The sequence below is a fragment of the Channa argus genome, chromosome 17 (genome assembly GCF_033026475.1).
Source record: "Channa argus isolate prfri chromosome 17, Channa argus male v1.0, whole genome shotgun sequence".
Lineage (NCBI taxonomy): Eukaryota > Metazoa > Chordata > Actinopteri > Anabantiformes > Channidae > Channa > Channa argus.
Genome location: NC_090213.1, coordinates 9,844,620 through 9,868,802, shown reverse-complemented (window position 1 = coordinate 9,868,802; position 24,183 = coordinate 9,844,620). Strand labels below are relative to the sequence as shown.

At 39.7% G+C, this 24,183-nt stretch overlaps 1 protein-coding gene across 12 annotated transcripts in view; it reads right to left on the bottom strand.

Annotated features, from left to right (window-relative positions):
- Positions 1-24,183, bottom strand: part of utrn (utrophin) — a 157,850-nt gene that overhangs the window by 91,709 nt on the left and 41,958 nt on the right. For 11 of the 12 annotated variants that reach the window (XM_067482977.1, XM_067482976.1, XM_067482979.1 and 8 more), the window contains 22 exons: positions 23,942-24,112; positions 23,295-23,474; positions 21,462-21,590; positions 20,694-20,864; positions 20,461-20,517; positions 20,078-20,242; positions 19,163-19,300; positions 18,950-19,045; positions 18,650-18,820; positions 18,156-18,328; positions 16,859-17,009; positions 15,666-15,841; positions 15,363-15,498; positions 15,026-15,175; positions 14,617-14,769; positions 14,415-14,516; positions 14,085-14,205; positions 13,418-13,635; positions 13,194-13,311; positions 12,784-12,989; positions 11,722-11,876; positions 11,383-11,572 (listed from right to left, as the gene is read on the bottom strand). In XM_067482977.1, coding sequence (XP_067339078.1) covers positions 11,383-11,572; positions 11,722-11,876; positions 12,784-12,989; positions 13,194-13,311; positions 13,418-13,635; positions 14,085-14,205; positions 14,415-14,516; positions 14,617-14,769; positions 15,026-15,175; positions 15,363-15,498; positions 15,666-15,841; positions 16,859-17,009; positions 18,156-18,328; positions 18,650-18,820; positions 18,950-19,045; positions 19,163-19,300; positions 20,078-20,242; positions 20,461-20,517; positions 20,694-20,864; positions 21,462-21,590; positions 23,295-23,474; positions 23,942-24,112 — 3,327 coding nt within the window. Of the gene's footprint in view, positions 1-7,318; positions 8,272-11,382; positions 11,573-11,721; positions 11,877-12,783; positions 12,990-13,193; positions 13,312-13,417; positions 13,636-14,084; positions 14,206-14,414; positions 14,517-14,616; positions 14,770-15,025; positions 15,176-15,362; positions 15,499-15,665; positions 15,842-16,858; positions 17,010-18,155; positions 18,329-18,649; positions 18,821-18,949; positions 19,046-19,162; positions 19,301-20,077; positions 20,243-20,460; positions 20,518-20,693; positions 20,865-21,461; positions 21,591-23,294; positions 23,475-23,941; positions 24,113-24,183 lie in introns of those variants that run through there. The other variant, XM_067482986.1, reaches the window with a different exon arrangement.

The following is a 24,183-nucleotide window of genomic DNA, read 5'->3' as shown; positions in this document are numbered from 1 at the left end:
GATATAACAACAGTAACCATTTTCAGATGCTCTTTGTTTTTTGCCGCACCACAGTATTAAGCTCTAAGGCCATATTCACTGTACTATAGTCCTTCTTTAACCACTGCACATGGCTTTTTCCTTCGTTGTGGCACCTTTTCTGTGGGTTTCTTGTTATTTTTTTGCTTGCCAGCTTTGTCAACTCTTTCCAAGTTCATCTAAGTTCTGCCCTTTGCTGAAGACATCTACTATAAACTGAACCAACTCTTTTAGTTTTTTGCTGATACTTTTGCAGATAATTTGAATATTATTTCTAAATTAAAATCGTTTACTTAGAGAAACAAGACATGGGAAACGTTTTCTGGAAGAGATTGCTGGGTGGAACCTATGCATATATACACTAGAAGAAATAATATAAAAAACAGCTCTAGAATTAAACCCACATTTTGTAGCCAACCTTCTGTAACAGCATATCACATATGATGCCCTAGGGGGTATTTGTAGACCATGGTAGAGTTGTTTACCATGATGACCATGCATGATAAGATGCTGCCACATTAAAGAAAAGTCTTACAGTAGCAACGGATAATATTCTGCTTCAGCAGTGTGGCATCAAGACAAGCTCAAGTAACATGTACCATATCGAAGTCTTGAAGAAACGATGGGCAGAAGATTGCAGGAGGATGGAAAGAGAAGTGGAATGATTTAAGAGTGGCATGCAAAGTGCAGACAGCATAAACAGCAAGAGGAGGATATGAGCCGATGCATAGCTGCATATGGCTGACAGAGAGGTGGTATTACAGAAAGTGGCACTGGGAGGAGAGGAGTGATGGCAGAATAGGAACAATGCTGTGTTTCATTTGGAGTCAGAAGTCTAAAGTTCTACGTTCCAAGTTAAATAACTAGAACAGCCCCTGAAAGCCAATCTCTGAGTCAGTAAATCATGACAAACCTGAGCAACCCCAACCTCAAAATTCAATACAGCTGCTCCATTCATCAGCAGAGTGAAAGCCGTAGTAATATAAAATGATTTGGAATTCTGTTTTAATGTGCTTCACTGAAACAGTCATACACATAGTAGAGTATAACTTCTCACTGTGAATATGTTACTAAAACACTTTTATCAACTGGTACTTGACTGGTAAACTAGCTGGTCAACCTGAATACAGTCAACTCGGGTGTGACTTTATTCCAAGCTCCAACTTCCTACTTCCAAAGTAAATGGAAGACACCAGAATAAATATGAAGCACCTACAAGATTGGTTAATGGATCAAAGAAATTGTGCTTCTATAGAAGAAAGACACTGCTTCAATATAATTACATTAGAAATTGTATTGGAAAAGTGATAAATGACTAAAAATGTGCACAGTCCTTACCACAAACAATAATTTGGGACAGTGTATCCCAGAAATAAAACACCAAATAGTCACAGTCACAATAGGACACAGCAAATGCAGATGTTATTTCAGCAAATCTCCCATTTCTTTTGATAGAATTAATTAGATGAGAGGGGAAAACGGCCAAAGATAGGGCAGAACCACAAAGAAAAAAAAAAAAGATTGTTAAACATCATGCAAGTAAAGCAGCAGCAAAGGATGAATGGAGAGTCAAAGAGGGGAGAAGTAACATGACAAGAATAATTTGAGGTGAAATCTATAAAATAATGATTGGATCCTTCCTGTTCTAATTATTATTCTGGGCTGATTGGTTAATGCTGCCTATACGTCTAAGAGTGTTGTGAGAGGATTATAGACCATAATCTTTTCTTCAATCTAAAACACTGATATTTGTTAGCACTGCACTCACATAAAATGAGGGAAAAAGCACCATAAAGACCATGAGTCAGCAATGGGTTTGTGTGCTTATCATAGATATTGGCGGGGTGGGAAACGGGCAGGATGCAGAGCTCAGACCTTGTCCCTGTTGATTGATTGTCAGACCAAGAATAGAAGGTGCAGCAAAAGAAAAACGATTGCACCCCTCATTTTATTTCCACCACTTAGGTCACCCCAGGACTGGACCCTGACTTGGCCTGGCAAACAGCAAGGGTGGCACTGAAGGGAGGGTGAGAGGGAGCTTGAAGGTCAGAGAGATTTCAAGCTGGCAACAAAAATCACAGCCTCCCACCTAACGCCTCCAGTTCAACGTGACCCCCTTTTCTCTTTTTCTATATTTCCCTTTACAAATGTTTCACTATATTTAATTTTTTTAAATTTTACAGCCCTTCTATATTGTTAGCAAATATTGTTTTTATTGTTTATGTTTAGAGCATCTTTCAAACTCTCTTTACAGTGAATACAGAAATGGTTTCTAAAGAAAAGAACAAATAAAAATATGGTAAAAGATCCCAGGTTGGCCACTCTGAAAAACATTTTTTAAACAATGACACAGATACAGACAATGTGGCTTTGTTTCTGTCTATTACAGGGAGAGATGATCATGAAATCATGGGAGCAAAAAAAAGCAATAGTCTCCTGTTGGCACTGAATGCAATATGTGGTATGTCCCTTTGGTTCATTGAGTCTACAGGACATCATAATCCCACCTCAATTTCGTCTGATCCAGCTCAGGAAGACTCGGCCGGTCATAGATCATGATGTCGATAAGTAAAAGTTCTGGCCGTGTGGTTTAAAAACAAACAAGTCTTCCAGTAAAGCTGTACTGTGAACCTAAAACATTTAAGTACTAAGCCAAGTCCTGTAAGTTTACTATATAGATAAATAATTTTGCCATGCTTTCAGTCTTTATGGTCTGTTAAGCTTATCGCCACCTGACTCCAGCCTGAAACACAGGTAACTGTGGTAACGCACTGACACATAGTACATAGTACCTGAATATTAACTCTTACTTGCCAAAGGATTGGATCTACTAGCAATTAGTCCTCCAAATATGAAAATTCATCATACCAAGTAAAGATAATGATAATTTATCAATGAAAGCAAAACACAGGAATTTGCTTGGTGTTATTAAATAAGCTAATAAATGCCATTTGGATCACACTATCAAACTAATACACAGAACTGCGATTACTGTTTAAAGAATCTTTAATGTAACTACAATGTAAATACTCATCTTTGAACACCATTTCCCCCTTGTTTCTTGTTTTTTCTCTTTGTTTCTAGCTACAAACTGTTGTTTACTCTTACCATCACATGTTGAGGGATTGGGTGGTTACAGAGCTTGCCAGCATCATAAAGTGTATCTGGTGATGAAGCATACAAGCATTAGCAAATTTAGCTTTCTGTTAGGGCCTGCCTGAAAGCCACTAATGGAGGTGTGCACACAAAATCCATCACTAGAGTGCACAAAAACAAGAACTAAACACACACACATGCATTACAAGCTCAATAAATAGGTTTACTGGATGTGGGAGAGACTAAGTAGGATGTAGAGAGAGAGTTAGGAGGAGATGAGAGGCAAACAGATTAAAAACTTTTACATTAGTATCTAACAATATCAAAGATAAGTTTATTACATATTTCATCTAATCATTGACAGTATTGTCAGCCAGAAGAGCTGTTGCTCAGTCCTTATCACTTTATAGTCGCGGTATAAAAGCAATTGAGAACAGGAGAGCAGCTCAACTCTGGGCTGTATCAGAGATTTAAGTGTTATTTTCATTTTACCACTAATTCCAACAGGACTGTCCATCTACATCAATTTACATGTAGTGTTGATTGGAAACAGTGTCCCATTTTCATTTTCTTTTATTGTCTACGCTTTCCCCCCAATATCATCTTGATGAATTTAAATGATCTGCATTTATGAATTTGTTACAACATAATTCTTCCGCCTGTGACTCATCACTCAGGCTAGGTGCAGACTAACTGTGTGTGCTTATGCGTGCATGTGCATTTGCGTGTGCATGTGTGTGTCTGCACGTGTGTATACTTGTGCCTGAGCAAGAAAATCTGTACACAGATGTGTGTGAGAGAGTACAGAATGCATTGTGGGCATGTGTGTGCAGAAGTCTAAGTATGCGTGAATTAATACATCAGTGATTTGACTGTAAGCCAGGTTACTTCAGGGGAAAGTGGGGGGTGGTCTGCCTGCACCTGAGGTCCTAACTCTTAATTCTAAGGCTTGCTAATAACCCAAAGGACCCTTGTGGAGCTCAAGGATGAGGAGCTTAGGCAGCGAGGCTGCATGCCCGTGCCTGAGTCACCTGTCCTGGGGTAGCTGCAAGCCAGGTGTAAAGGTAGATGGAGTGTGGAGCCCAAAGGCCAAAGTATTTGCCAGACAAACAGTAGGAAAGACAAGGCATGACTCCACATTGTCAATGCTTTAGGGCTCTTTCCAAAGTGGGTTTTGGCTGGGGACACACGCTCACACAGTAGGAGCCAATGGCACAGTAATGAGAGTAGGAGGACACTCCTCAGGAGAGACGTGGGCCCTTCAGCTAATGCTCAGCAAGTGATTACACAAAGAGAGATAGAGCACAGCAAAACAGAGAGGATGAAATGAGCTGCCATGGCCCCTTTGGAAGCCTCAATATACACCGACCAGGCACGAGTCAGTTACTGGTAAAACGCTCATGTCACAAGCATGCAAGCAATGGAAAATAATGTGCATTACGATAGTGAAGAAGGACAGAAGACAGAGAAAAAAACAGATTCAGTGATCTGCACATTGACATATCTAAGGCAGCTGATGTCTTTAATGGGACAGAGTGTGATGCTTGCATAGGTCATAAATGCATCTGGAACCATACACATTAGAAACAGCCTTAGAGAACCCTGTAAAGAAGTAAAATTTCTCTAATAGCACACAACCCTATTAAGCATTATTGGGCTGAATTGGGAAAGTGGGAGAAGAAAACCATTTACACATCAAATAACAGATGCAATTTTAAAATCAGCTCTAGTTAAATAGCTTCTGTTTGCAAAGCTCAGTTTTATACATCAAAGTAATGAGTGCCATTAGGCAACGCTGCTAACACATACTGTATATCCTAAATAAGATCCCAATGAAGCATGGTTAACAGAAAAAGATGACTGAAATGTTATGACTCAGTAGATGTTATAAACTTTGCATCACTCATAGCATGGTGAGATGGCACAGCAGTCACCTTAGTCTATTCTTCCATCTACCGTGAGACCAGTCAGGACCAAGAACATAGACATAAAAGTAGTTTAAAAGACCTTTTTTTTTTTTTTTTTTTTAATTGGCTATGCAGGCTTAATTGGGCTGCTAAGGATAAAATACAGCCTTCATTTATTTGCATTGTTGGTGTAAGCAGACCTGATGACTTGTTGAGTCAGATCACTAAATCATTATTACAGAATGGTATGAACACAGTATGTTTAAAAAAAGAAAATCAAATAAGATGCTCACATTTATTACAGTGGTTACAAATTTTTATTTATCAAAATCTGCTGAAAGGCCAATTTATTATTCAAGCATTTGATATCCTAAGATGGGTTTTTTTTTGTTTTTTTAGGGCCAACACTGTCTTAAAACAGCAGGAATTTCCACACCCAAGAGGGTTGGGCCCCAAGAAAATTTATCATCAAGAAGTCACTGCTCCAGTCTGGCAGCCAGTAAGCGCACTGCAAGGAGGCAGGACAAGCTGGGCATTACTGATTCCACCAAGGGAATGCCAAACGAAGCTCGAATAACTGATGTAACCCATGAGAGGGTATTCGAGTGTGGAATGACTAATGTCTCCCACCGGTAGGGATGCAATTCAGGGAAGTCTGGTCTCTAAGAATGCTGAACAGAGCCAAATGATTAATTTAAGATGGATACAGTAAGTATACTGTGAAGAAAAGAGGAAGTTATGATGGTGCAGATAGTGCACACGTGAAAGGCTACAAGAAAGATAAGATTTTACATGTTTTGTCCAGAATTGGCAAAACAAACAGGAGCAAGCATGTCATATGCAAGATAAATACCTAAGCAGGAGCAAGAGCAAAGACCAAGAGCAAAGTTACTATTAGTTTTGTTTATTGCTCTCTTGCACATCATATTTTAGCTTGTATATTTTATCAACATTGTGCTATTTCTCTAATGCTGTCTGCATTTCTCTCTTTTAGGAACTAACATAAAACCTATGTACCAGGGTAACAAACACCCCACAATTACTCTTTAGCAAAATTACAATGAAAACACTGATAACAACAAACATGCCCAAAAAAAGGGTGGAGCAGTAAAAAGCAATGGATTTATGGAATACGCATAGATTAGGCAGAACTGCCACATGTTTGTTAAGGCATGATTGAGGCTGGCAAGGAATCAGAAACTAGTCTGACACATTAGTCTCTATCTCACTCTGTGCAGAGTGTTGTCAAATCTCAAAAGCTGGCTCCCTCTGCCCTCTGACAAAGAGTGGGTCAATGTTGTGCAACACCAGAGAGGCAGCACTGAAGATCAGCAATCGTTCAAGATCAACAGGGTTACAGAACGACAACCATGTCCACCACACCTAGTGGTCATTTCCTAAAATGAGAAATCAATACAGCTAACAAACAGCTGTCAGAGGTCTCAGACATAACAGCTGACCTTGTTTTTTTATTAGACATAAAAAGAACAGTCTGTTCAGCAAAACTTTGTGGAAGCAACGTATTCACCTGTGTGTGTGACTTCTGTGTTTAAATTACTGCACCCTAAAAGAGTCACTTATTTAATTTCAATGAAGAGGTGTAATTGATATTTATAGCTATTATATAGCTCACTCTCATTAATCCTTTTACTACTGAGGAACTCAAGTCTCCTTTTAGTAACACAGTACAATGCATGCTGTCAGGATTCTTCTTGGACATACAGTGCAAAAAAAAAACATTTTTAATTTACTCGATAGTTTATGCCTGCACTATTACAGTGCACAGGTGGAATCATTATTTGTTGTGCAGAAAAAATGTGCCAGAAGTACTAAAGACAGTGAGGTATATATAAATAAATAAAACAATATACTGTAGAGGTGATGGAGTCGCACAAACAACAGCAGCAGCAGCATCAGCTGAACCAGAATGTCTTGACAACCAAATGACTCAAAGAAAAAAAGACCAAAAAAAGCAGTTGCAATAAATAAGGCAAAGGCAAACCATCTCTGACAAGAAAGAACTTCTCCACTATAACAACACATATACGCATCAAAAACTTTGTGGGTATTTGCTGATGGGAATGAATGCGCACACAAAACAGTCTTAAAAACGATCCAAAATCTTCAAGCAAACTCCAAAATACATGAAGACAGTAAAAGTTTTGAGAGCTAAATCAAATCTCACAAACACACACACACAAACACACACACAGAAGTTTAAAATAAATCTTCATTTAATATAGAAAACGAAAAACTCTGTCGTCCACCTTGCACTTTCTCTGTTGGAGTCCACATACCTTGCAGAGTTTCTGGTAGCGGGGCGAGGAGATGGCCATCCTCTGGAGCCTGTGTAGGAAGACCACCACTTTCTGGAGGGAGGTCCGGACCATGGCCATCATCTTAAGACTGCTACAACTCTGCAGCAGCCTTCTACTGGTCCGCATGCTAGCACTGCCCTACCCCACTCATATTGTTTTCCCTCTCCCTCTCCCTAGCCAGCCGACCAGACCCCAGCCAAGCTGATGTGATGCACACACACACACACAGTGAGAGAGAGGGGGAAAAAAACCCACTTGCAAGCGTACTCAGCTCAGCATGCCCCCACGTTTCGTCACATATACACACGCTACAAACAGTGAGCGCAGCCTCAGTAAGCTCTCTCTCGCTAATAAACAGTCACTCTGACACAGCTCTCAGCATGCACACACACACACACTTACACATGATGATGCAGGAGAGCAGGACAAGACTAGACACTCACTTTCTCCTCCACGCGGACATTAACACGCGCACCCCGACCGCAGAGCCAGAAGAGAATCAAACAAATCACTTGTGATGGCCCCCTGCAGAGTCAGAGGGGGGTGATGAAGATAAAGGAAGTGAAGAAGAAGAAGAAGAAAATAATCAGGGATGTTAGAGTGATCACTGCTGGCAAGCTTGGAAGAAATGAGAGGACGGCACGAGTTCAACTGGATAAGAAGAGAAGCTGGTTATACGCGAATCACTTTTTACTGCCACTGATTTGAAGAGAGAAAGAGAACGGGAGAGAAAGAGAGAAAAAGAGTGGGAGAGAGGGGAGAGAGAGGGAAACAGAAACAGAGAGAGAGAGAGAGAGAGAGAGAGACCACACTCCTTTTGGAAAATTAAAAAAAAGAGGGAAAGAAGGAAAAAGAAGCGACACAGATTAAAAGCAGCAGTCTAAGAGACGAAAGACACTGCCTCCGCTGTAGAAGTAAAGTGACGTTATGCAAGGCAACCAACAGATCAATGAGCAAGAGACGACAACAGACAAAGAGAGAAAGTGAAAGAGAGAGAGCAAGAGCATCAGTGGGAGAGAAAGAGGGACTAAGCCAGAACTCATCCAGCACACACAGTCACACTCACGCACACATACTAGTTACAAAGAGGGAGGAGTTATTTCAGGCATGCAGGGTTCCTAGAAGTGCCATTCATTTTCTGCTTTGCAATGTGACTGACAGTTGTTGAATTGTCATTATAAAAGATGAGCGACTGCATTATCTATTCCCTTGATAAAAAGTCACATTTACATAATTGTGTATATGAAATGTCTGCAAACAAATAAAGATCACACCAGATACATTTCTGATGACGCACACAAAGCAAAATAATGTCCATGATTTCTCACAAAATTAAAACTGTTGACCTTCGAAACAGTAACTTTATAGTCACGAAGTAAGGGGGGGGGGGGGGAGGGGGGGACATGTAAGAAGATTCAGGTAGAACCAGAGATGGGTATACAACCAGCTGAGATTATTACAAAACAGCTCAGCTTCTGCAGAGCCCCTGACCACAGTATTACACACAGGTGGGTATTTTAAACCTATTCATGCCGTCTATGACTCTCTTTTTGACTTTTATTTGAAGTACTGCTGAAAAACAAGCATTTTAGCCCAAATGCTAAAAAAGAGGCATTTATTTGAAGTGCGGATGAAAACCTCTGTATTGCCCAAGAGCGGCACACTTCGCACCAACAGTTAACTATGACTCATAAATTTAAAATGAGCACAAACTGACACATACACAAATAGTGTATTCATATGAGCACTGTAGGCTACATTACAGCCATCAGTCCCTGCATGTAGTGACAGTTCATGCAAATGTAGGGAGACTAAGACAGAGAAATGAACAGAGATTCTCTCTCGCAAGGTACCTACACAGCCAGGCAGACTACGAATCATTTAGGTTAGACAGGTTCTTTCACACACACAAACACACACTATTACAAAGAGAGGGGATCATAATAAGCTCTGTTTAGACGAGATTTAACTGGCATCCATTTCAGTCATTCCACAGAATATCTGCTCTATCTCACAGGATATTACAAAAGGAGACTGAGTGTTCTGTCGGCTCAGAGCTAATGGTTCTCACATTACAGAGTTTTCACTAAAAAGTTGAAGAAGACATGTATGTCTCTGTTGTTCACAATGCTGTGATCAGCGCACACACACACACACACACACACACACACACACACACACACACACACACACACACACACACACACACACACACACACACACACCTCCAGTAACAAATCTAATGTTTACAGTCAAACACATACAAGTAAAGTTAAAAGCAGCTCTTCAAACTATGTGCACTTCTGCTGGATGCTTTAGTTGTTATATTTCCCATTATGTTTACACATGCATGATGTCATGTGATTGAGAGATTTTTACACATTTTACTGTCCTGGCTGCTCTACTTTATGCTAAGATGCTACATTATACTAAGATAATTATAAGATAATTACAGCCTGGCTCTTGCTTCCAAACTAAATAGCATCGAAAAGAGTGATATTGATATTTTCTACAAAGATACATGGTGTTAATTAGTGAGCTTCAGAAGTGCTGGTGGGTGCAATTTTAAACTTGGGATAGACCCAGATGTTTCTAGTTTCTATGTTAAGCTAAGCTAATTGCTCATTACTGTAGCTTCATATTGAGACAGACACAAGTGTTAATAATCTTCTCATCTAACACTTAGCAAAAAAGCTAATCAATGTATTTCCTAAAATGTCAAATATTAAATAGACACAAAAACTGATTCCTTTCAACAAATCTGAAGGGGACTCCTGTCATCTTTTATTAGTGCAAAATGTGTCATAGATTCAGGTTAGTTTGGACCATTTCCATTATATTTTAGCAGCCTCTACCTTTTCAGGAAATGTTGGTGGTTGGAAAAAATTTGTATTTGTCAGTACTCCTGACAACTCACCAACTGCAGGCTTAATATGAAAACAGCAGCCTGAATGACAATGGCCTGTGGCCAAAAACTGTAATTAAAGTAACCTGACACTGAACAGTGGGCAGTCATTGTGAGTTAATAAAAGGGCTGGGAGACAACTGTCTATGTCAACACTTGTCCTGTATGGCTTAAAGTGTGTCCCTCTTTCATTAATCAAATTTTAACAATCAATCTCACCACCAACTGAGACAGAAATGCTGAGAACGGGATACACCAATATGTTTATAAGTCAGTATTTCTTGAGACATCGGATTTTGAACAGTACTTACATTTCAGCTCAATGACCTATAGGAAATTTTCCGCACACTTGATCCTTCAGTTGACTTTGACAGACTTTTAAGAATAAGCCCAATAGCATGTGTCCTTTAAATTTATGCAAGGGCTCCTAATGATGGATAATGCTTGACACAACAAATATAAATCACTCTAACAATCAATTTCTTCCCAAGTATAAGACTGTATAAGACAAAACAACAAATCCAGCCAGGGCTCTCAGTATCACATCCTCTCAGTATCTCAGTATCACATCCAAATCTAGTTAATGAATCCTCAGAAACTTTAGTGTTCATTCAAGCAATGGTTCAGTGTCATTCTGCTCTGTTACCTTGACCTTTTCAAATAATTAGACACTGCAAATAGGGGGCATAGCAGTACAGCATTCAAGACAACAAAACGAACACTTTAGGAACAAGGATTTCATCCTGAGACACACATGTATCGAATCAGTGTCCAACGTTTCCTCAGTGCATAATACAAAATGGATAACTGCAATACTGATAGGGTCAGCATTTGTTAAATAAACAGTATTCTGAGTTTTATTACTTGAAAGGTTGAGGTGAAGTAATTTTTGGATTAAACTGTTACATAAAGCATAAGATGACATATGTCAACAGATCTCTGAGGGAAGGTCTGTGTAAATGACAACCTAGTGAGGAGGTGCAAACACACGCAAATGGTGAATTTCTAAGCAGCCAAAGAGGACAAGAGGATCAATGAGCCACATTTAATGCATACAAGTGCTCACACACCCTCATTCACACACCTTTAGCCAGCAGCGCATACATCCACACACACACACACACATTTACAATCCTACCTCCAGCTGTTGTCTCAACTCTTTGGCATGGGCGGAGTCTTGTGCGAGGTCTTCCCTTTGGGAAGCATCAGCCAGAACGTTGACTGTGGTCTCCGCCTCCTGGAGCCATTTGAGGAAGGACTCCAGCTCCCTAAGAGACATCTGCAGGCCTTTCAGCTCACTGTCCAGCTGTGCATGACGGTCGCTCGCCCTGCCCATCGAGATAAATGAGAAAACATAATTTATAGATGTAAAATTACTGCAGCAGTCAATACATGATTAAATATTGGACATAATATCAGCTCCTTATTCGATATGGTATGTTATGTGCGAATAAGCATGCAGACAGTGTGTATGTACCTATTCTTGATGCCGTTCCAGGCAGCATTGTGTTTATCTGCAATCTCTTGGATCCTCCTGGTGTCATCAGTAGAATACTCTCGTAAAAGATGATTGGACAGCTCGTTGAAGGCCGCGACTGTGGCTTGGCTTCGGCCCAGGTCTTGGAGGAACGCCTGTAAAATGATCAAAACAGTGGCATTAGGATAAAAATGGCTTTGAAAATGTAACAGATGTGACTCAGAGATTATGAGTCACTGTGAACAGCATGTTGGCATTAGTGTGATTATGAATTTGCCTGCACGGTTTCCTATACATTGCTGTGGCTTAGTATTCACTTTTCATGAGACACATTGCTATGCAAGGGTATTAATGACCTAATCACTACAGTTAATAAAATTTAATGAAAGTTCAGACATTAGAAAAAGATTATTTATTCTACTGCACGGCCAGCTGCCAATGTTTGGTTCACCTCTACTTAATCAAGCATATTTCATAACACTTAAATGTTATTCATACAACATTATTATGCTGAATTTAGCATTAGCAAATAATTCATCCATATATGACCCTCAAACACCTTTTTCTTCTAACAGAAAGGTGCACTTCACTTCTTCAAATAGACAATTACTCATCATTACAAAACCCCACAAGCCAGCAGCTGTGTATCCCACATGCTGGATTCTGTTGAACTCAGTTGCCCTCTAGTGTTTGGTTCTTGTAGTATGCCAGGATGTCTTTCCACAAAATCTCAGCCCAGTCATCATCTAAAATTAAAATGATGGATGATGTGGGTGTATAGTGTTATTTGGGTTCAAAGTGATACTAGAGAGAGGTGAATTATTCAGTCCCACCTTGTATAGAGTTATGCAGCCATGTAAAGGACCTCTAATACTTTACTTCATAAAGTTTGGTCTAATCTATTTTTTTTCTCTATTAAGGAACTGAGTAGACAAATTCCCTTGAGTACATTTCTAGTCTTCCATAGTGACAAGGATACAGAGTCACAGTCAATAACCTCAGAAAGGGCTAGCATCAGACACCCTGAGGACAGAGAATTTAGCAATTAAACTCTTCCATGACCTTGTTGTCTGCAAGCTGTGTAGTCAAGGGTTCTCTAGACTGCAGAAGAAAGTGGTGGAAATGTCCTTCGTTGTGGCCTATAAGGACCTTCACTTCCTTTCTCAGCTCCTCCCATTGGTTGCTGTGTCCAATCATGCTGTCCAGCTGCTGCAACCGTGCCTCAACACCATGCTGAGTGCTGTCCCACTGGCTGCGTACCTTCTCCACTAAAGACGGAGAGAGATGCATATGCAACAGGATGGGAATGGATGTTATAGGAATAAATACAAATGTAAGTGCAATGTGGAGAAAAAAAGGCATTCTTGCTCTTATCTTTGGTGTTAATGTGTTTTATGTGTAACTACATCTCTTTTGAAACTACTGAGTGGCTCTTCACTCTGTCTAGTATGATTATCCTGCTCTCTACATACATTTCTCAGTAATTGATGTGCGAACATCCAGATCAGAGGTCTTGTTTTTGATATTCTGTGCCAGGGTGAAAATATCCTCTAACTGGGGATGACGCTGCTCCAGGTCATTCTTAGTCACCTGCCGGGAAAGGGCACATGTGATAATATAAACAAATACATTAAGACAAAGTACATAATGCAAAATTTGGTGGTTCTGTTTTATAAAACACCTCTCCCTGTCTCACCTGAAGACGTCCCATCGTGGTCCTGATCTCCTCTGTGTCTCCCACAGTAACAATATTAGACTTGAGCATCTGTGTGATGAGGAGGAGCCAGTCTGCCAGTTCAGTGGCTGTCTCATTGAGGTCAGTGGGTGCCACAGTGTCTGGTGTGTGCGGGGTTTGGTGGTGGGGGTCCTCACTCACTAAGCTGGCCATCTGTACAGCTGAGGGGACGGCGGACACTGAGGCAGGGGTGAAAAAAGGCGAAGAAGTCAAGGTAAGTATTTTCACGTACTGTACAGAGCTTTTTTCAGAGGAAATGACATTGAAGATGTCAGGGTGAGAGGAGGTGCCTTCAAATCGTTTAAAAAAAAAAGCTGAAGAATGTGCAAATATGCACGATTTAGTTCATTACAATGCGGCATTGTTGCTTAACTCTCATTTATTTTTTTCATTTCACATTTTCAGGCAAATTTGTCACCATTTATTAACATGTTTGTATGCTTGTCATGTCCTGTCAATGACTTGTACATCATTTTGTGTCCATTTAAACACTTAAAACACTAATTCATTGCTATCATTCTGAGTCTTTTTATCCTTATGGCCTTGTTGTATTATAAAGACAAGTCTAGTGATACAGCACTGAGAGAAAATTGTGGACTTGAGTAGGTCCACATTTAGACATCATTACCAAGCTGCTGGTGCTGCACAACTTGTTGGTGCTGTGTCCATGGAGAAATGGGTGGCTGGAGTGATTCTCTCAGTCGACCATCCAGAGCTTTCCAATCCGCTGCCAGCTGCTCTATCTGATTCTATACACAAAGCACATAGTGACACAGACATATGATTAATGACTGAGTACAAATTATTGGCAACAGAAAAAAGACTATTTCCAAATTTTAATACAATAATCAAATAAGCTTCAATAAATCATAGGGAACTTTTACAGTACAGCATGGTATGATTATGTCCTACAATTAGCAGTGGCTCTTTATTCAATTATACTTTTTTAAACTAGGACCTTTTCCTGTGGCAACAACTGCTGTCGTCTCTGAAGCTCTATAGAATGAGCCAGCAGTTCTTCTAGGTCTTTTTTCCTGTCCTTCATGGAGACTTCCAGGGCCTATGATGAGCAGAAAAACATGTTGCATCTATTTTAAATTGACTTTAGGAGAGGTTATGTGTACTGGGCCTTGTGATTTATTGGAGGACAGATGATCTACCTGTGCTTGGACAGGATTTAGGCCTCTCGTCATGATTGTCTGGTGTGTGACAACAACCCAGTCAGTGAGTCTGTTCATCCTGTCCTGAAACTGTACGCGACTCTGCAGGTTGGCCTCCACCTCTCCTACCTTGTCCAATAACTCCCTTGTCACCTGTGAGGAAAATTAGGTGTAAAAGATGGAAATGGGAAATAAGAGGAATGATAGGAAAGAATAAAAAATACAGCGGAGGATGGTGGAGAGGGAGAAAGGTAGTAAGGATAAAGGCCAAGAAACATGAAGGTCACAACAATTCTTACAGATTTCTTGAATCAAACGAACAGATCTGAGTCGATTGCAATAAGCCAATAGAAGAGAACTGTGTCAAAACTTTAATATGAAATTGTGATAATGGTATAAAAACCCTTACCTTGCTCCAGTTGAGGTTAATAGCTCTTAGTTTGTAAACATGATGATCTCTGCTCTGAGTGCTCACACTGGGACTGGCCAAGATCTGAGGAGCATGCTTGTTCAGCCAACCAAAATGTTCATTCTGTGTATCCATTTCCTCAGCAAGGGCCTATAACGAAAGATGCACTGACCCTTAATTTCACAAAGAATCAATCAGAGTTTTGAAAATGACAGAGAAGAAGTTAAAGTGAAATCAAGAAGTAATGCTATTTATTGAACCTACCAGGCCGGAAGTAGAAATAGAAATTACTTCCATGAATCACAGTAACTTTAACATTCTTTGGGTCCTGCTGTACCTTCAGTTCTTTGAGGTGTTCGTCAGTGGCAGTAACGGGTAAAGAGTTGACAGCGTTTTCTGCCTGCTGAAGCCATAAAGCCAGCTCCTCACGTCTCCGCACAAGGTCTGACAGGGCCCGGTCGCCTCCGGCCAGCCTTCACTCACACACACACACACACACACACACACACACACACACACACACACACAACTAGGAATTACACAGACAGATACAAATCTCGAGTTTCTGCAAGTCGCATGCCTTATCCTGAAAATTTCAAATAAATTGCTGTTATAGACTAATTGACCACAAAGATAATACCTGTGTTGTCTGTCCAGGACCTGTCGATTGACATCTCTCCAACGCAGACCTAAAATGTGTAGCTTCTCTTCAAGCAATGGTCCATCGGGAGATGACAGCTGCCCAATTATTTGCTCTCCTGTGCGTGTTAGTATGGCCAGGACAGCCTGGTGACTAGCAAGGCCTTCTTCCAGTTCCTAATATGGATTTAAAGGAATGAATAAGTTTATGACTGAAAAGAAAAAAAACAAGAAAAAGAGAAAAAACAAACAAACCAAAGCTGAACAGAATAGCAGATTAACTCAGGGCCAATTCTCCAGCCAAAGTCCATCTGTCCTGGCAAACATCTAATTGACACATGGGCGTGATTTGTATCAAATCAAGATTTAGGCCTAATCTCTACTTCCACCAAGAGAGTAAGTTTAATCTGCCAAGACTGACCCATAAAGCAGGGACATTTCTAAATCTGCTTAAGGGAGAATCAGAAAATTGGACCCCTCGATTCCCATCCACTTGATCCCCTGTCTTATTCTCAGCGACTGTGAAAACATGTAAAAGAGCAAGACAGACAGTAGCTCAAGCTCTGCGAGTGACGCTGATTAAGGTTGTAATGGCAGTGGTGCTGTCAACAATAATGGAGAAGCTTCACGAAACCAAATTCTCCTATGAAGTGAAATTGCAAAATTAGAGGTACTTGTCATCTTACTCTTCAGTTCACTTCTCTCTAGTATTTCTCATTCTGCATAACGAACAGTTCAATGTGCAGTATATTTGTTTATTATTTCTACAACAGCAGCTTTTGTCCCTTTGGGGAACAAAATGCAATTATCTCCTTTCTGATATTTCCAATACAGCTACTAATATTTCGAACATATAACTACAACATCCTGGACAAGTAATAATCTTGCTTTCAGCTACAGACTAAGAAATATTTTGACTACACATTTGACTTGATTATTGGTTTACCATGAGAAATGTGGTTTGCCATGACTGCTTTATTTACAAATATATCTATGTAATGTTTGGTTAGTTACACTTATGTTCTCTGGGGTGTTATGGTATGAATATGTAAAAATTCATGTGAAATACACCTATATGTTTACAAACTTAAAGCCATCAATCTCAATGGGAGCAAAGTGACGCTTTACACCACCACATTATCCTAGATTTTAAGATTCAGGTTTATTGTTTGATTGCGGTCTATCTCCACTGACCTCCTGGTGTTGTCGTGCAGAGTTCAGATCTAACTGTCCATTGGGGCCAACACTCTCAGATAGCAGTGTCTCTGTGTCAGTAAGCCACTGGCTCAGCTCATTCATGTCACAGTGGAACTGCCTCCATTCCTCTATGGCACGGTCAAAACTCCTGCACGAGGAAACACACGCATTATGCCCTTGTTGAACTAAAACTGTAAAAACTGTAATTGTGACACGAACATCTTCAACACCTTATTTTTAATAATCAATCTCGTTTTTCTGATTTGAAATATGACAGTGGATTGTGACTTTGATTAGACCTTAAAAATATTTAAAATACTCTACTAAGCATTTTCTTCACTTATTTTCTTCACTTTATTTTTAAAAGGCTTTCTGGTCTATAGGGAAAAAACCAGGTTCCCAACTGGAAAAATACATGAATTTTGATAAAGAAAATGGACCAGTTGACTTCTATTAAACACTATAGAAAATGTCCTAACAATCAGGAACCCCTAAAAAAAAAGGAGGTACATCAAAAAACAACTGAATAAATAAGCAAAAATAAAGAGGCAGCTTACTTAACCGATAAGTTAAATGCCATTTGGGGAAAAAAAGATCTTTATCACAATGATGGTCTGCATGAGGAATATTTCCACTTATAGCATCACTTTGAGCAAAACAAATCAGATCTTATAGACAAGATGAGGAAATAAATTTGGCATCAGCAATTTTTTCAAAAATACTGTCTTTTCCCTGAGCTTTATGATGCCCAGAGGTTATTGTGATTACAGATGAAGAGCTTCAGCACATGAGTGCAATCTTCAGAATTAGCTTACTAGTTTATTCTAGCATGTGCACATATTGTACTCAGCAAATGAAGACTGTTTATGCCCAAGGAATTCTGCTGATGCAAGTCAAGGTCACCCTGTGTGTGTGTGTGTGTGCATTCATATTAGGGTGAATGAGTGAGTGAATATGTGAGTGAGCATGGAATTGTTTTTGATAGTAATGAAGGTCAGTGTGGGTAGGTGTTTAGTGAATTGTGTGCGTGTGTATGAATTTGTGCCATGGTCTTTCTTTTTATCTGTTCTTGATGTCTTCAGACTAGCAGACAACTGTTATTAAATGTCCCTGAGGGTTCAACCAAATATCCTCACACATAATCACACTTTTGAAAATAGCAGCTCCTTTAGTTCTCTGTTCTGTCACAACATTGACTAAGACTTACATGTATTTAAGTTTAAATAATCCTCTTATAAGATCAGGGCATCATCTGTTTTGTTGGACTGCATGAGTGTGAAGTTGCTACACGTACCCCTTGCGGTGGTTGTACATGCGGTTGAGGCTATCCCACTTTGCATTAAGCTGCGTGAGGGCATCACCAATCTGAACCACCTTTCCAGGTGAAGCATCCCGAATAGCATCAGGTTGGCGCTCATGGATGCCTGCAATTCGTTCACTTAGACACTCTAGGTTGTCTTTGATGTTCTGTGAAAAGATGAAGGGACAGCAAAATAAGGCAGGGGGACTCCAACAAGCTGTGTTTTACATGGTGCAAACTGCCCTAAATAGTTGGCCAATCGCTTCTTAAAATCGAAATTGTAGTCAACTGTAGCTTCAGATTAAAAAAAAAAGATAATTTCTTCTACCACAAAGAAATCTATTCTTGTTTAATTTTGTGACAACAGACCAACAAACATAATCACAGTAAAACTTCAAATATCACAAAATGATAAAATATCATTTTATAATACGTTTACAGTGACAAAGTTTGATCTAAAGTAGCAGCTGGGTAAATGAGTGTCCCACCTTCAGTATGTCATCCTGGCCAGAGAAGTCCTCATAAAGCCCCCCGCTGAGCTCAGACGAGTTCAGAAGCAACTCATTGTCATCCATGGCATGGAGCATGTTGTTGATGTCCAACAAGTAGTCTGAGGGACTCGGTGAAGAAGCAATGCTATGCTCCACTGCAGACATCTCCTACACCCCAGAGGAGCCAGAAAAAAAATAGTAAAATATATCAGCAGACCCGACATAACATGATTTACAGATATACAGTGAAAGAAAAAGCATTGATTAAATTGATATTTGTGTGTTTAAATCCCTAACCTGGGCGGAAACCTCTCTTATTTGCTCTGTGAAGATGTGAGAAGATGAAAACTCCACGGAGGCTTCGACCTGCCTGATTCTTAGCAACCTTAGCTCCTGAAGCCGGCACACACATAAACACAAATTAACCCAACTACATCAGACGGCAATGGTATGTTTTCCTAGCCAAAAAAAAGACTAAATATAGACATTGGATATTTTCAGCCATCTCACCCTGTGAGCAGAATATTGGCTCCGCAGACAAAGCAAGAGAAGTCTCAACTCCTCTTTCTGGCCCTCGTCTGAAGTTTGCTGCAGCAGATCTTCACCTCTTCTCAGCAGGTTTTCCACACTGGCTTTCTCCTCATCCATCTGGAACAGACAGACACAGGGTTAAAGGTCACATTAAGAGCTCAAGAGCCTGAAATTCAACTATTATTTGGAGTCAGACAGACCATTTTAACTTCCAGCATGCTTCAATACACCCAACCCTATATGCATGAAAAAAACAACAACTTACACAGCAGAAAGTGGCATTAGCTGTAAGTTGCACCTTTGCTGAACAAGCAACAAGTTGCTCAGAGTGGAGACACTGTAGACCCTTCTCAGGAAAATACTGTTACAACAAATCGAGGGCTTCCTGACAGGCACACTGACCTTGCTTTGGATTGGTCCAGTTTGTTCAGCTGGTGTGTTTAACGTCATAAACCTTGATAACAAAGATTGAATTCCAGACTTGTTAGGCCTTGAAATGCCCAACCAAAGCTTGTCTTATCAAGTGGCAAATTTATATAACCTGCAGCCCAGAATTCTCTGCATATAAAATCTCATAAAACGTTGGGTTCAGAAGAACACAAAGAGACTAATAGGCAACCGTGAGCAATTTCTGTGTGTATTTTCAAATTGCTCCAGGAAATAGAGAGATGGCAATCCTTATTGGAATCCTGACAAACCAAACGTGCTTATTCCCCAACCCACAATACTGAAGTATGCTGACCTCCACCTTAAAAAGGCAATGGCTGTTTTACGGTATTTTCTATGAACATATTTCTCATAATGTTACCATTTTTTCATATAGCATCATTGTCAGTGCCGTTTTGTTAAAAATTAAATAGAAAAAGCATAAAATAGAAAAGTAATCTTTTGTACCTTGTCATCATCCAGAGTGTTTGCTGGGTCCTGTTGCTGCTGCTGCAGAGTCTTCAGTGTACTTTGAAGTTCTGCCTGGAGGTCTTTCACCTCACTGGGGGGCAGAGCCTCAGCAGGATGAGTTTGATTCTGACTCTCCACTCTGATCTCCTGGCTGTGAATGACCTAATGAGAAGAAAAACACAATGGCCAACTCCACTAGGATAAACTTAGGCCAACTCCACTGGGATAAATGCAATTATTTGACTGCATGCTCAAAGGATTTACCAGCTAGGCATAATCTGTGTTAAAAAACTGAGCCTTGCAATATTATGTCCATTGGTTTTGCTTAAAACATATGATTTAACTGCACCTGAAGGAGTTACTAAACACAGTTTAAGTACCTGCTGAATACACTCTTTGTTCAAGTCAATACCACTTGACTCCAGACTGGTCACCATCTGAGTGACAAAAAGCAAAGAACACAGACTCATTGTACAACCAATATGTTTTTTTTTTTGACAGTTCAAATGTCTCATGTATACAGCAGAAAGACATTCAACCTGAGCTTTTCTTCGGTAAATGAATGTCTGCTTGATGCCATAAATATTAGTGTTCACATTTTGTGCTCTAGTACCTTGGCAGTTTTGATGTGCTGGGAGACTTTGTCAAAGTTGCAGTTGAGCTCAGTCAATTTGGGTTCCACCATATCTCGGCAGCCGGGCCCCCTACTGGTCATGAGGATGGTGGCCTGGTCCCTTACGTTGTCCACACGTAGACTGATCTCCTCCAGCTCCTCCAGCATGCTCTGGGGGAAGACCATAGAGAGGGTCATCTTCCTATCAGTTTATCTCTTAGACTGGATGGCAGTGTAGCCTTGCGTCACACCAGTGAGCTTAGCATAACATGCACTGACTAAGACAAGAAGCCTCAGAGACCAGCTAATATTTAATGCAGACCTTTAGTTGTCACAGCAAGAGGAAATAGAGGATTAAGATCTTAAAAAAACAGCAAGTAAATTATTTGCCACTACAGTAACAGGGCCAGCTTGCCTTATTTTCTTATATTATAATTTAGCCACCTTCTTTCTTAAACTTAATTTTACCCTTGTCCTGAAGAAGGCTATTCTTTCATAAACTTTAGTGAATGCATTTCCTAGCCACAGGCAGTGATTTCCATACGGTCATTCTAAACAACTATTAGATACTTGTAAGTTAGCCGTGATTGCTCTTGCAATTCATACATATTTTTAACATTTTTCACCATATGAAAAAATAGGTTAAATTAATAACTTTGCATTAAAAATCCATGATCCACCAGGGGCACTGCATCTGTACTTTAGGGTCATTCTCCTTGTACTGATGTGGATTCCTCTTTTAAACTACGATGACTCTCATGCCCTTACCTCTACCACCTTTTCCTTCTCCTTCGGAGTGAGCCGGTCAGCCTCATCCAGGTGGATTTGGGTCTGGTAGAGCCATGTGCTGATATGAGCCAAGTTCTCATCTAATATTTCAACTTCATTCTGGTGACTCTGCATACAAAAGTTGTTGTGTTTTTATTAGAACATAGAAAACTCAATTTTTTAAATGTCCTACTGTGTTCTACCCATTTCCTAATTAATCTAAAAAAATAAAAAAGCTAACCCTTCAGCAAATGTTCAAAGTGCATAATTACAGAAAAAGCAAATGATAAATTATGTATTTTTGTTAAGGATGTGATTTGCACATTATTACTTTGTTCTTGATTTGAGTATAATAATTTGCTACTGCAATCACTTGCCTTATGGAACAAAATAAGGAAATGTTTTATTTGGAGTGTTAGGCTTTCAAAGAAATTAACTTGTTATGCAACTTTTAGAATTTCAAACTTTACTCTGAGCACTTTTTTCAGGACATTTGATGTGGGTATCTTAAATATAGTCAATGTTTTGCAAATTGATGTATTAAATCTTACAGAGATATTGCAAACATCGAGAATACTGTATATTTTTCACCTAATAGTTTTACATTTGAGAGTGTGTGAGTCAAACAGATGAGCAGTGTGTTAGTGAGAGAACAGGAAAAACACCTCGCAGTGTTTCCTCTATACTGTGTGTATTAAACAACAGCGTACCGCTACCGAAAAGTCACATGGTTCATCACGACCAAATTTACGCTACTCATTACTACATCACAAGTAATTTTCCATAGCAGCATTTGAGCCTTCCAGTTTGTCATGCTGCTGTTGCTCTGTAGCTTAAGTTCTCTTCTCAGTGTCTCCACAGCTGGATTGCTGTGTTCTTTTGGGTTTTAAAACTGAAATATTTTTATTTTCCAGACAGTGAGTGAATGGAGGAGCAGACAAAAATGGGGATTACAGTGAGGCTGCTACAACAGGAGTTTTGTAACCAGTGGTCTTTGGCCCTCCGGTGATCTGTGAAGGTACTGCAGAGGGTCCTTAGCTATTTTTTAAATAATGCTGTTTCTCTGTGGGAAACATTCTATTTTTAATTTCTTCTTTAAATCATATTTCAATGCAACAATTGTTATTTTTAAATGCTGCAATGTATGCAAAAATAAAACATTTTGAAAAAACCACAGTAACAGTAAGTAAAGAAGTGCCCATCCAGTACAGTATATCCTTTGTAACTTGTGCCTCACACACTACAACAGTGGTCCTTAGCTTCCTATGCTACAGAACATGATGAATGTAGTCTTGGTAAAAAATAATAATAATAATCTGCAATTACTAATTTTTAAAATACAACTCAAGATTTGTAAGTGCCATGAAATAACTGACAAATGTTTTAAAACAGAGATAAACTTTTAAAGCAGTATGTAGGCCTTCTACAATAAATATTTCTCTGTTAACTATAACTTGGTTTTGATTTTTCCTTTTGAATACAATTCAAACAGGTCCTGAAAGAAACTACTAATGAATATAAACACTCATGTTTTAATATAGTTTAGAAATAATTCTAAATATCATACTGGTGAGATTGTACATCAAAAAGTTAAATGTAGCATTTATGTAGCGCTTTAGACGTGATGTCTTTTATTTCACTTATTTAACCTGTGTATATTGTGATGTTATTTAAAGGCTATATCACCCAGCTCTAATATGGAGGGAAAATGTATGACAGACCTATTAGTATTCAAAGAACTACTGTGTATGTGCTAAAAGGGAGAACTATGACAAAAACGAATTTATTTACATTAGAGATTAACCATCAATTTGATAGAATATTTTCTCTTACCAGCACAGCACTGAGCCAGTCCTCAGTACAGGTGCGGACATGGCCCCAGGCTTCATTAAGGCGACACACCCTGTCCTCCAGCTGAGCTTCACTGCCCTCCACCAGAGTCTGCAGGCCAGCACTCGTCTCCATCAGGCTGGACAGCTCCACCTTACGACGCTCTGACTCCTTCAGCAGGCCCTGGTGGGATGACACACACATACACATACTGTATATAACAGTGTACTGACCCATGTTTTAATTTAGCAGCTTGCTGCTGTTAAGATAGCTCACATAAAACTGTTATACAAGCAAAAAATGAGGCATGAATTAAAGTTAACTGTAAAAAAATAAACTCTGCCTTAACATTCCATTACACAGCGAGACTGTCACAGAGCATTTTTAAGAATCCAACACAGTTTTACCAGCTCTTTTTCATGAAGTCAGTGAAAGAGGAGGAGAATGCCTTTATTTTATGGCGACAACCACGAAATTCTATACACTTTAAAGGTGAAAAAAAAAGTTTTGATACTGAAGCATCCGTAATTGAGCGGTCGGTGATTTTAGGAACATCAAACGGTCCATCTGCTTCACTTGCTGGTCTGAGTCATTTGCGCCTATTTGCTCACGCATAAGATTTTTTTTAAAGGGCTTCGACATCTACTCACATTTGCCCATGCTATCTCAGCATCTATGTCAGCTGGCATGTCTCCACAGCTGTTCTTTTGCTGGAGCTGAGCCTCATTTGTGGTCAGCCACTCTTGCAGAGCAGAACTCTCCTTCTGAAACTTTTGAGATAGGGACAAAGCTTTTTCCAGGTCCTGCTTGCCCTCTGTTACCTTTAAAATGAGCAGAAACAAAACAGGTTTCAAATATATGGAATATTACATTTAAATTAGCAGCTGGGTTT